The 13913-nt window shown below is 41.0% G+C and overlaps 1 protein-coding gene across 4 annotated transcripts in view; it reads right to left on the reverse strand.

Annotated features, from left to right (window-relative positions):
* Positions 1 to 12229, reverse strand: part of UBR1 (ubiquitin protein ligase E3 component n-recognin 1) — a 60919-nt gene extending 48690 nt beyond the window's left edge. For all 4 annotated transcript variants that reach the window (XM_050974823.1, XM_050974821.1, XM_050974822.1 and 1 more), the window contains exons 1-2: positions 11873 to 12229; positions 727 to 983 (exon numbers count right to left, since the gene is read on the reverse strand). In XM_050974823.1, coding sequence (XP_050830780.1) covers positions 727 to 983; positions 11873 to 12214 — 599 coding nt within the window. In that variant the 5' untranslated portion in view covers positions 12215 to 12229. The remainder of the gene's footprint in view (positions 1 to 726; positions 984 to 11872) is intronic.
* Positions 12230 to 13913: the final 1684 nt, after the last annotated feature.

Below are 13913 nucleotides of genomic sequence, written 5' to 3' on the forward strand. Positions count from 1 at the left end.
TTCTATAAAAGAATGCAAAACAATGTGTTATTTACAGAAAGTGTGTGAGAAAGTTCTCTACAAGAATGTCAACATTAGAAGGCTTAGAAAATCTTAAAAAATCAAAGCAACAGCTTCCTAAATTCTAAGGGATGGATTTTTTACTGATACTGCTTTTCATCCTTAATAATATTCTCTCAGTATTTCTAGTCAAGTTTTCTAGGCTTTTATTCATGATACTCATTAATGTATTTCTATTAATTGGAATTAATAAAATTAATTCTATCAAATCAATGAGCTGCCACCTTTAATAAACTGCAGGATGAGAAAAAAAGGTGAAAAAATTCCCACTGGTCACACAGCTATTGCCAAAGCAAAGGACTTATGCTGCTCAGAAATACTGGATTCTGTTTCAGACTTTGAAAGAGTGAGTGAGTACTGTATCCCTCAATTCAGGTACAGACTCCACATTCATACATTATCATCCAACACTTTTAACCAACAGCTTTCAGTACTTTTAGTAACCTTTGCATTTCCTTCCCCATTTCTCTGCCAGAGCCTTCTTTCCATATGCAATGTCCCTCACTCTAAAGTGGTTTGAAATGGGAAACAAATGCCAGCATCAGTTAAGCAAAGAATTCCCATGACACAAGCAATGACTAGTTAGGAGCACAACTAATTTCCTTAAAGCACTTTGCTGCATTACCTCCGATGAGAACACTCATGACAACACACTGTCATCCTCACCTGCAAGAGTACGTTGTCTCCCCTCCTTTGAACACCTTTCCACAGAGCTGGGAGGTTCCACTCTGCTGTAGCTTCTCCAGGAATATATCCGGGTCCTCCCCAAACAAATAACATTCCAGGGGATACAATATTGCTGCCTGGACCATTTCTTCTTGTTTCTCCACCAAGGGGTCCATTTCAGCTGAGTAAATATTTGGCACATGTTTTGCCAAGCACTGTAAAAATGTAGCTTGGAAGTCGAATCTTTCATCACACCACTGCAACAAAAAGTACATCCATGGAAAAACAAATAAGTGAATATAAAGAAAATAGGATTACACACTTCTACTGTGAATTCAGAATTCTTTCCTGCATCAGAAGCCAGTTCTTTGAGCAATAAAATCCAAGAAACTATGGATTTCCAATGATTTCTCTGCTATTTTCCACCACCTCTGTTCCTTTGAAGTCTTCCACTAAAACACTCTAAGGCAAGAGCTGGCAAGTGCAATGTTACTGTAGAGAAACCCATGCACTAAATAATTTTCAACTACACTCTTCCCCACAGTCCAACCAATGCACAAAGTTTGATGGCTGTTCAGCTGCTGACAAATAGAAAGAGTTGCCACAGGGAAAAGTTTGGGATTCATTACTTTGCCTGCTGATAGTCACAAAACATGTATGAACTTAGTGGTCTTCTGAAAGCCTTGTTGAACTGATCAGAGGTCAATAGCTGCTAAGGAAGAAAGAGCCCAAATGATGATACAAGCTTAGTGTCATTGAGAGACCAGACTAAAATGCAATTTCTTTTTTGTAAGACAATTAATAAAAGTACTTGTGTTTTGACTTGAGGTTCTTAGTCCATAACTTCACATCCATCTTCTTCACTTCTCCAAACAGTTCTCTCCAATTGTCCTATTTCTGTCTTTCAATTCAGAATACTATTTTTTTCATATTATTCCCATGATTTTGAAATAACTTTTGGTTTTCTCTATTGAAAAACAGTCAAGGCTCTAAAAGATAACATCCTTTCAAACACAGCCTTGGTTAAAATCCAGATATCATAGAATATCCTAAGTTGGAATAGACTCACAAGGATCTTTAAGTCCCAAACAGGACAGTCCCAAGAACTGCACCATGTGCCTAAGAGCACTGTCCAAATGCTTCTTGAACTCTGGCAAGATTAGAGCCACAAGCACTTCTCCAGGAAGCCTGTTCCAGTGCCCAGCCACCCTTTGGGGGGAAAAACTTTTTCCTAATATCCAGCCCAAATCTCTCCTGATGCAAACCCATGCTGTTCCCTCAGGTCTTGTCACTGGTCACCACAGAGAAGAGGTCAGTGCCTGCCCCTCCTCCTCCCCTCACAAGGAAGTTGCAGACTGCAGTGAGGTCTCCCCTCAGTCTCCTCCAGGTTGAACAAACCAAGTGACCCGAGCCACTCTTCATACAGCCTCCCCTTCTAGGCCCTTGGCCATCTTTGCTGCTCTCCAATAGGTTTCCATCCTTCTTATATTGTGGGGCCCAAAACTGCACAAAAGACTGAAGATGAGTGCAAGAAAATACATTTGTAACTTCATAAAGCTCTAAAGGGTATTTTCTCCAGGCCAGCAAGTAGGGAATGAGCAAAGCAACCACAAAAGGGTTCAGACTGAAAGAAGGCTCAAAGAAGCAGACTATTTAAGTTTTTACATGAAAAGCAAAAAAATCCTCAGTCCTTTTTTTATTTATTTGGCCATTAATCTTCTTCAGCATTACCCTTAGGTAGCCCACTACCTCATTTATCATGGTGAAAATGCATGGCAGAAGCTGATGGAAAAGATAAGCCATGGATAATGTGGTCAAGCAGAATAGCAGATTTGCCCACAATCATATTAAAATATTCTTATTTTGTAAGTGCAGCAGCTTGATCAGTCTAATCAGATTCCTTGAACCACAAAGCATTCACACCTATCCATTATTATCTGAAAATGAAGACCCAACCATGAATTGAAAGGAACCAGTTATTTTAATTCCAAACCTAACAAATAAATCTGGTTTTGTTCCAGAATTTCACCTGAGCAGTAAGCACCACTGAAATTATTGTATTGGTCATAAAAGCTGTAGCATACACACATGTGTAATATATATGCAATCTGTATACATATACATACATGCACTTAAATATATAGGTATGTATTTATTTTCGTATATTCAGATCTGAGGAACAAAAAGAAAATGAAACTAATTAAATGGGTGCCTTTTTATTTTAATTAACTTATTCAAATTTTTCAACTACCTAGCAATACTTTTATTAAATAAAAGTGATGCTTACCCAGGGCATAAAGACACTAAATTGCAAAAAATGACTAGAAATTAAAACCAAATTTATCAGATACTTGCATATTAACACTGAAAAAACAAAAATATCACACACAGCTTATGGCTCTGAGAAAGATATTCAATTGTAAGAGGCAGCTGAAAACTAAATTACTTGATCATATGCTTTTTTTTTTATGCATCTGATTTAAATGAGTGGAAGTGAATTATTCTTATCATAATTAAACTCCATAATTTAGTGTTTCTGCTTAAACACGTTTCTTCCTGTAACTAGTTTTTGTTTTATCTTACCTATACTGCATCATGCCTTCATCAAATTCCCCTCCCAATTTGGTCACTGTATTTTTTAAATGCAGGAGGGTGGGCTGTGGCCCTGTGGCACACTGTTCACAGAGCACAAGAGAATCCAAATCTGTCCCCTTCTATCTCAATGACCCAGGTTCCCAGGAGATGGTGCAAGTTTACCTTCTGCGCTGTTGGCCCAGAGCACGTCATAGCTTCAAGAAACACAGGGCTAAGCTTCCCTGAAAACCTGTCAGAAGTGTAAAATGGGTTCTCACACAGTCAAACTCACAAGCATTTCAAGCATTCTTGTGCAAAGCTTTTAATTCTATTTAAATGTTGTTCCAAGAAGAGAGGACAGGAAGTAGGAAAGAAGAGGGTACAAGGGAAGCAAGAAAACTTTCTCAAGCAGGCTGTCTGCCTTCTGGTAAGAACACTAAAATATATGCTCACCCAGGAAATATCCATTATACTCACAAAAGAAACAAGAACATACTTCTCTTATTTCTAAAAGCCGCACCAGGCTAAACTTTAGACCGAATGCATACACCTGTCCCTCCTATGAGAAATAATTTATTCCTTTCATCACAATCTTTTTAATATATTATGTTCAAACATATAAAATTACATCTGTAATTTCAAAACTTCTAACAATACAAAATCTGCCAAATAAAACACCCCCTATATTAAACTTGACTCTTCAAACCTAGCTTTGTCCCCTTGTGCTCACATATTGAAACCCAACAGTTTCAGAAGTCCCACTTTCCTTCTGCTCACTCACTCCCTTACCTGAGCTCATAGCTGTCAAGTGCTCAACTGCTACAGATATTAAAAAACATATTAATTGATGGGCCCATATGCTCTAAGCTAACAGAGGAAAGCCCAGAGGAAGTGGCTGAATACACTCTACTCCAACTGACACTATCCCACTGGAAAATATTTTTGGACTATAAACTTACAAGTAGTGATTTTAGAAAAAAATGTGCTCACATTTGGAGCACATTAGAGCTTCATCTAAAATCTAAATTCTGAAATTGCTCAGCTTTTAAATATTTGTATTAGAGACCGCAGTAGAGTTCTTTCAATGGGTTTCCTGGCCATTTTCTCACTTTCAATTAGTTTGCCAAAGTAACAGCCACGTCACCACGTGAGCCATGTAACATACACATGGCCTTGAAATAAAACCCCCACAAACAGTGACCACAATGAGCTAAGGGAGCTCTCATTGCAGCAGCACACCACAACCTTTCCTGCAGAGGGGAAGTAACATCCACACCATGTCGGGGGGCATTCACAGATATTGAAACAGCAGGCAAAGGTGACACTCAAGAACCCGACACTAGTGAAGAGTGTACATCAAAGATACACATTGTCTCCTAGCCCTGCTTTTATACTTTATACCTCTAACCTGCTCCTGACACATCTCTTTTCCTACTTCAATCACACATTCTTGTCATATTCACTTTTTTTAAGATTAGGATAATTCTCAAACTTCATGAAAGAGGAAGAAAAAGGGAGGCCGGCGGAGTTGCAAAGCTGTGTTTCTCAAGTGTTTTGTCAAAAGAGCAGACACACAAACCATTTTGTCCACCACATTTGATTTGTGCATTATAACAAAAGCAGTAATTTGTCATCTTTATTGACTCTTCAGAAGAAAACTGTGACAGAAGCACTGCTTCACAATACCATTTGAGAGTAAACCATTAGGAAACAATTTCTTGTCTTGCATGGGAAACAGTCTCCTTTGTGGGATCAAACTAATATTTCTTCCCATGTGTAACCACATAGAGATTTTCCCAAATGTTAATTTCAACCAAACATGCATATTTATCCTACATGTAAAAGGACAGTTTGTGGCTCTTTCCAAACCCTTTAAATAAGCCTCATGCCAAAAGGTCAGAGGTTGAGAAATTTTATTTGCCTACAAATACTACTATAAATACACAAAATATCTGCCATTGATATAGCAAATATATCCATATCCAATTTTGGCTTTCACAAACACATTTCATTTACGAATACTACAAATAATAACAGGAACGAGAGAGAAAGACGTATATAAGAAAAAAAGGGGGGGAAAGCTAACAACATTCTCAATTCACTTTTCACCTGCAGACCAAGCATCAAATGAGATTTCTCACCACTGGTGACAGAATTTCCTTATCATTGCAGAGGTTTATTATGTACAATAAATGAGTAGCTGTTGCTTCCATGACAATTTTTGATCTACCTTCTAAGCACAGCTCTTTTGGAACTCTGAAGTCTTTTCCAAATAACAGCTTGCACAAGGCAATATTACAAAAAGCAGCTGTACTTTAACTGCACTGATTGACAAGCTGATATTTTAGTACAAAAGTGATTGCCTAAATTTCAAGACTATATTTAGATCTATACATTAATCTAATCAGTGAAAAGGAAGATTAATATTTATGAACATTAAACAACAAATTATGAAGGAACAAACACTACCAGTAGCATGAACTAAAACATGTACCTGGTCCAGCATTCCAGTTAAAAGGAATAGGAAAATACTTTGTTATGAATAGCAAAAATCTGTTAGGCACAAGATGACAATACCAGCTGCCCGTCAAATCAGCTAGAAAAAGCAGGCTTTTAAAGATAAATATTGAAAATGCTGGGAGCATACTGATTTCAAGCAGGTGCCATTCAACATAAATGCCAAATGCAAAAGGCAGCTTTACTTTAAGGCACAGAATACTTTTACAAGTTAAACAGAGATTAGCAGAACAGCATCTCAGAAAACTTTTATTCTGATATTGTCTAACTAATTGAGGAAACATATAACATTTTAAAAGGATAAATATACACAAGTTCTTTGATAAGTAGGCAGAATACTTAAAATTTCTTTGAAAAGGGAAGTTCAAAGGATTCTTGAACTAACATTTTCATATAAGGGTTCTGATTTCAAAATTTTGGCTCCATTTTACCTTATTATTACTTTGGTTTAAAATTACCAGTTTTCTAATGCACTGAAAATAAGATCCAACCAGAGTACAGAACACCTAGGCATTATTTTTAGTAAAAACAACATGAAGACAAGGCAATCTATTTCAGCCTCAAACATATATATTCCACAAAGAAGAGGCTTCAAAAATAAACACTAGAAATTAACATATTTCTTCTTCCCTGCCTTAAATAAAACTTTTTTTTGCGGGGGTGGGGGGGAAGTATAAATTTTATGTCTGGAAGGGCACAGTTCAGGGAGTTAAAATGAAAACTTGCTTTATTTTTTTGTCCCATTTGTAACAGGAATTATGTTGCTTCACATTATCCAAGAAAGCACAACCAATGAGTAGAGAATCTAAGCTGTAAAAATTACTGTTTAGAACTCAAATACAAAATATCTGTTTTCTGATGCATCTGTCAGCTCCTTTATATAACATGGCTAAAAAAAACCCAAACCATACTACCAAACTTTAGTATCCAATCTGCTTTAGACATCAGTAATTACACTAAAAGAAGGAAGTTAGGTTTCAAAAGTTCTTTTCCCTCAGCACAACATGGGTAACATTCAAGACTGTCTAACATTGTCCTAACAAAACATCAACTTCGACCTGAAGACATAAAAGAACTTTTTGATCTCTTCAGTCATTTAACTTTGGCCCCAGAGCCAAAGCAGGGTGCCAATTCATGTTAAAAGATGCTTTAATGATGCAGGTGTTTGCCCACTTGGAATGAGACTCAAAACCAGCACAGACTACTAAAGCTTTGCCTAGAGCACAAGCTACCTCCATCCCAGTAGTCACCAATGGCTACCAGCTGAGCTGAACCAGAGCAAATGGGTGACCACCAGAGAAGGACAAGCAACACCAGCACCATCTGTTACTGTTTCAGCTGCTGGACAGCAAAAACTAATGTCTTCTTCAGAGTAAACAACACACAGACCTAAGCTGCCCAACTTCTTGGAAACTGCAGGTCACTTTTAAATCACAGGCACCTCCAAAACCACGAAAGCACAGCTACAGCTCATGGGAGTAAGCACCTGAGAGCCATCTGCTGTCCAAGGAGACAACTGGAGTCAAATCATGGCCTGTAGCTCCCTCCACCATGCTGGAGGTATCTTTATTGTACCCCCCTACCAAGAGGACACTCCAGCATAAATATGCTGCAAAATTAGCAGGATACTACTACTAAGTAGGTTCAATGGGAAAAATGGTCAGGAATTCTGGAACTAATTTTTAAGTCTTTGAGGCATGCAATCTAATCACCTTTTCATAATCCAAATTTCTTGGTGAAACCTGCATTTGATAGATAGCAACATACAATTAACACTAGATGAAGCAGAAATTTAGTACCACACAGTAAACCAAAACAATGTGCAAAATACTTATTTTGGGGGAAAAGTTATTCTCTCTATAAAAATAGCAAAATCATCTTTGCAGAGTTACTTATAATATTCTGTGAGACTTTGAAATTGAATTTTTAGTTCTGACTATTCCTTTGACAGATGATTTTTTGTTGTTGTTGTTGTTGTTGTTGTTGTTGCTAGAGAAACAAAGAAAATACTTCTATTCTTTCTTTGATCCTTTACATCCATACTGTGGTCTCCTACATTTGAAGGAACACAACATCCATGAAATGTCTTAGCAAGCACCAGGATGCATTTCAAAACACATAACTACAGTGAATATTTACAAAATAATTCATTAATGGAAAGATGGGGGGTGCAGGGGGATGGCAAACAACACCATTGCTATTTTTTTCAATTCCCTTTGTATTCATACTTACCTAATTTTCCAATTATCATCAATTTTAAGATCCACTGTACACAGTCTAATTCTGCAGTGAAGGAATGTGCAGAAATATTCAGGTGATTCTATCCATATTTAGCACTCACTCAGCATCCCTCAAACACCTTCCCTTATGCACTAAACCCAACCTGTTTATCCCTCACTTCTCTGCTGCTGTGACATCTAGGAGACACTGAAACAGTTACATGCTATCAGGAATATTCACTGCTTTCTCCTGAAGCCACAAACCTCTCACAACTGCAATACTGAGCAACCATATGTTGTGCACTTTATGTGGACTCGAGCAAAGATAACAGATACCACCCTTACAATCGGCTCACCCCTGCACTAACAAAAGCCACAAACATTACCATTAAGTATAAGTATATAGGAAAGAAAAAAACACAGCACTACCAGATGCTGTAACAACATGAAAGCACTTCAGTAAATATACAGGGACGCAAACAGGACCTGGGCCAAGCTCCAGTTACCTGCTGCAACTTTCACAGCTCCATTTCTTGGACACTGACACAAGTGTACAGTAAACACCGTTCTGCCAATATGCTTCACTGTTCTAAATACAGCAGCTTTGACCATGTGCATTTCAGGGCTTAGATACACTAAAGGATATGATGGCTTACCTAAAAAGAAGTTTTAAACAAATTTAGCTTAACAAAGTAAAATTATATGGACACGTCATCTGGTCTAAGCAGGTCAATTCACTTTAGACGACACTGCAACTCCTAATAAGACGCCTGACTCAGATTTCACTAATTTCAAGAAATAACCTGCACAGGAATATGAATATCCCCCCCACATTACTACTTGATTACATCCTCACATATATTTTCTCAACTATGTAACAGCACTGAATGACACAAAAGATCTGAAATACATTAAAATGCAAAAGTGCCTGTATCATGCTTTACATTATGAAACTGAAATTTGGAATTTTCCTGTCTTAAGGAAATATCCTAATAATTAAAGCTTTTCTCTTCTTGTACACCACTTACATCTCAGCTTTTGTTAGGCATTCTAACTGACAGCAAAAGAAAGAACCTTTAAAAAAAAAACCCTTTTCTTCACAAATATTACTGAGAAAGTACACATACATAAAAATTTGAAGATTCAGTGTAAATTTAAAATCCTTCAAATAGCTTAATATCAAGGCCCTGCTCCAGGTAGCAGACACAAAAGCTGGCAAGAGTCAAACCAGAATTTGTTTAGAATACAAATGGACAACCAACCAAGGGCAGGATCCAGCCTGCAAAGCAGGCTTTTGTCAGGCCACCAGCAATGCCTGCTAGCCAGCTACTGGACAAGCCAAGTCCAGCCCATCAGCCATCCAAACTGTGGATGCTGTTGGGAAAGGAAAGAAAGTAAACCCAAGCTTGGTAGACAAGGTTTACTACTTAATCAGCACTAAATTCAGCCCACTCTCCTCCAGGGCAGCTCAGAAAGCAATACAGCCACTATGGAGAAGCAGAAGCCCAGACAGGACCCGACTTCCAACTAATGCAGTGAAACAGCAAGTGAAGTATTCAACCACAGCCACCCAACCTGAAGTGCTGGAGATAAATGCAGAGAAGACACCACTGACTTGGGCTGGGTGCAGAAGAGCTTATTACCTGAGTCATCACCATCCAGTCCAGAATCAGGCTGGCTCCCGCAGAATCATTCAGGTAATCCTGCATCATGCACCCAGCACTCTGGGAAGGCTTGCAGCCAGATGTGGTGCTGCACTGCAGCCAATGGCACCCAAAGCCAGAGACTAACAGAGGAGCCAGAGTCTGTCTGACTGCTTGGACATTGAGACAGATTTGACAAGTTCAGTGAGGCCAAAGCTCACCCTATTTAACCAGTTATTTCCACTCCACACAACTTTCCAATTATAGCACCACAGTGACTTTCAGAACAGTTCTGCACAGAAGAAGCACAAGTCAGGCAGGATATCCTACTTAGTACCATCTTTAGGACAGCAATAAAATGGGGGTACTGCTTCCAGATTGCAGCTGTCTCTAGCATCACTATAGCCAGGTTTGCTATCTGACATCACAAATGCTGTCAGACACAACCTAAGTATATATCTCAGGCTCTTCCTCTCCCTTTTTATAACATACCTATCTCAGCCCCTACTCCCTGTCAAAATCCCTGAAGTTTGCTCGGATGTATGGCAGGCAACACGGTCTGGATGGCCAACTACCTCCCTTGGAATAAGGATAATTCTGGTCCAGACACTTTCAATTGGTTGAAATAACATAAAAATTAAGACAACTTAGCGCACCAGCATCACCTTTGAGCAGCTAAGGATCTCTTCAACAACTCTCTCCTACTTTTTCACAATATCACTATTACCAGGTGTATGGATTGCTTGGACTAACTCAGCCTCTAATGCCCCCAATTAATGAAAGGTTGATTGCATTGCTTTGCTGCTGACTGCCTCTACTACCCTTAGTACCACTGACTTTAGGCACAGCTTACAAGCTTAAGGAATCACCTGTCTTGGGCTGCAATTTTTGACACTATGCAATCAAAACACATTTTTCCTAGATTAAAATCAAGTTGTTCCTGATTTTAAAAAAAATCCACACATAGGACTGTTTCAGTTACAGAAATATATACAGCACTTAAGAATGAAGTCTGTGACTAAAGGGCCATTTCTAATAATTTGCAGATACTTAAAAGTCTGAGAAGGGTACAAGGAATAGGGGTGGTTGGCTTAGTGCTGCCACATGGAAGACAAGTTCCACAAATAAACAGCTTTCTACTTTTATTAGTGGTGTGTAGCATCATGTAAAAAGTAGCAATTCTACAGGCTTGCCAGCACCCAACTTTTAAACACCAGCAGTCAACAATTTCAAAACTATATTATGTGTGCAGACTGTTACAGAAAATAGAACATTAAATGTAAAGTGCCTCATACACATCCATCTGCCTTCCTCTCTTAAGTTGTCAGCCTTTGGGTTTTAAACTCCTCCTAATAAAGTGTTTAAAATATAGTAATCACTACACAAGTCTGTGGAGGAAACCACAGAAGGCACTTACATGCTACCACTAGACAGGGTCAACACCAAATTGTGTTCAATAATAAAATACTAAATCCAGGACAATTATTTTGCAGAACGAAAATATAAACAATGTTTCTGTTCAACAAACAACTTTTCCTATGTTTTTTCTAAATTATACTATTTGCTGCTCCACACACTCTGCAGAACAGTAATTTATTATTCAGCCTTTTTTGTTCCACAGTGGAGTCACCTTCAATTAAGAAGGTAAAGGACTATGGTAAAAAATGCGCATATACACAACAACGTTTAAAGGACAGTCTCTGAAGCTTTCCAAAGTTTGATCTCATGCAATTCGTTCATTAAGTGCAACTGAAGACCCGGGACAGTGGCTGAGAGATGCTGCGGGGAACTGAGACAAACCGCGTCCCCGTGGGTCCCTGTGAGCGGCTCGCCGGGCCTGGGGCAAGGCTGGCTGCCCGCTCCCGGGGCAGAGGCGGCGAGCCCCGAAGTCGCAGCCAGCGCAGGCCGCCGGGAGCGAGTGCGCAGCCGCGTCCGCCGCCGGCACGGGGGCACCGGGACCGGGCCGCCCGCTCCGGCCCCAACGCCCAGGCCGCGCCCCGGCTGGAGCCACCGCCTCCCGCCGGCTACGGCGGGTGCAGAGCGGCGCGTCCCGGCCCTCCACGGCGCCGCTCGGCCGCCACCGAGAGCCAGTCCTGCTCGGCCAAGCGGCGGGGCGGCAGCGCGGGGAGGGCACGGGCTGCCCCCGAGGGCGGGCAAAGGGAACCGCGGCGCGGCGCCGGTCTGCAGCCTCACCATAGCTCGCTCCGGGGCCTGCGCGGGGGCCCGGCCGCCCGCCGCTCCCACCGCGGGACCTCTGTCGGCTCCGTCCGCCATTTTGAGAGCGAGGGACGCGGCCGGCGGCGCCGTCACGGCCCCGGAAGGAGCCGGCGCCGTCACCGGGCGCTGCGCCCGCAGCCCAGGGCCCGCCCCGCGCGCAGCCGCCGCCGCGCAGGGCCTCGGCAGCGCCTCCTGCGGGAGGCCGCAGCAAGGCCCGGCCCGGGGCCTCTCGGAACGGCCGGCGCGCGGAGCTCGTGTTGGTGCTGTCCGCCGAGCTACGTGCATGGAGCTCCTCTGCAGGCACTTAAACTGGACCATCTGGGTGTTCACTTCTCGCCCTGCATTACGGAGCCACGGAATCAATCTGAGATCATCGAGTCCAAGCTACGACCTCCTCGTCTAGCCCATGGCACTGGGTCTCACGTCCCAGTCTTTCCTTAACCATCTCCAAGGACACTGACTCCACCTCCCTGGGCTGCCCATTCCAATGTTTAATCACTGTTTCGGTGAGGAAATTCCTCCTAATGTCTAACGTAAACCTCCCGTGGTGCAGGGGACTATGTCCCCTCGTCTTATTGCTATCAAGATAATACCACAAATAATTTCATCTACACAGGTGCAAAGTCACACCACTTCCGTGTGGCTCCCATATGGGCTAAGCAAAAGGAAAATTTTATTAATTTGGTGTAGGAGGACACAGTAGCAAATGCTAAAGACCAAAAGATCTCCAACATCAAAATTTTTCCTCCACGCCTCCTCCCAATAGCATATCATAACTGTTCTGGGTGCTTAGCAGATTTGGCAGATTGGGGCATTTAAGATCTTGATTGATACGTGACAAACACAGCCTATGCATTGCTGGAAGTTTTCCAGATTGTTGCAGTCCAGTTGCACAATTCCCTGTGTTTGCACCCTCCTAAGGCTGAGGAAATTGACAATAGCCATAGCATTGGATCTTGAGGTCCATATCGAATGCCTGATATCTTGGATATTGGGAAGCCTGCCTCATCCCACTGTAATCTTCCTGTTTCAAGCCTCCAAGCAGCTTTTTGATTTTCTTCAGTTAACAGTATGGACAGGATAAAGTTTACAGGTAACCTTTTCAGGTATATTCAATAATTTTTATGCACTGCACACAGCCACAGGTACTCTCAAAGTTCTTCCCTTATGTCTTCAGAACATCTGTATGTAGTTCCTCTGCCATAGCTACCAGTCACCTTCATATTAAGAAGTCCTGCAGACAGGTTTAAGTATGAGGTGTAAAAAATACAAAGTGAATTTTGCCATGAGACAATTAACAATTTCATCTTGTTCTGTCCGTATTGCTGATCTGTACCCAATTCTTTTCAGTCGCACAGCTGCCTGCTAACCAGACGTGTTTTTTACAACACCCAAGTTTGGACTATAATTGCTGGAGTCCTCCACCTGTTTTGGCATCAACACTAGCAATTGTATAATCCAGCTGCCAAGGCAGTCAAGCAAGAGAAGCAAGGCAGAATTCCAGGACAGCAACAAACCCAGTGAGGCAGCAGGAGGGCTCCCTGCAGCCCCCCATGCTGCAAGGCAAACAGTTTGCCTGGCCACCTCTTTTAGCTAACTATCAGTGTGGGTTTGCTTTACTGTGGGACTTTTAGAACTTATGCTAATGTAAATCAACTGCTTTAATTGAACAAGACTTTCTGCTAGACATATTTTTAAAAATTATTATTAAAAAAAAAAATTGAACCTACATGCACGAAAAGACAGCAAAGTGTCAGCAAACCTCTTAAAAAAACAAGTTGGCACCATTGCCCAGGCAGAAATGGCACAAACCACCAAGATCTCCATGGATACTACAGTAATAGAGGAAAGAAGAACAAAACACGAATTCACATCAATTTTAATACAGACAAAATGCTTGACAGCCTTGCTAGAGCTAAAATAAAATGGTGGAGCTAAAATAAATGGAAGACAGTTCTCAAGATTACTCCTGAAGATTACCAGGATCGCTGATTGATGTTTATGTTTATTCCAGAAC

The sequence above is a fragment of the Serinus canaria genome, chromosome 5 (assembly GCF_022539315.1).
Source record: "Serinus canaria isolate serCan28SL12 chromosome 5, serCan2020, whole genome shotgun sequence".
In the NCBI taxonomy this organism is placed as follows: domain Eukaryota; kingdom Metazoa; phylum Chordata; class Aves; order Passeriformes; family Fringillidae; genus Serinus; species Serinus canaria.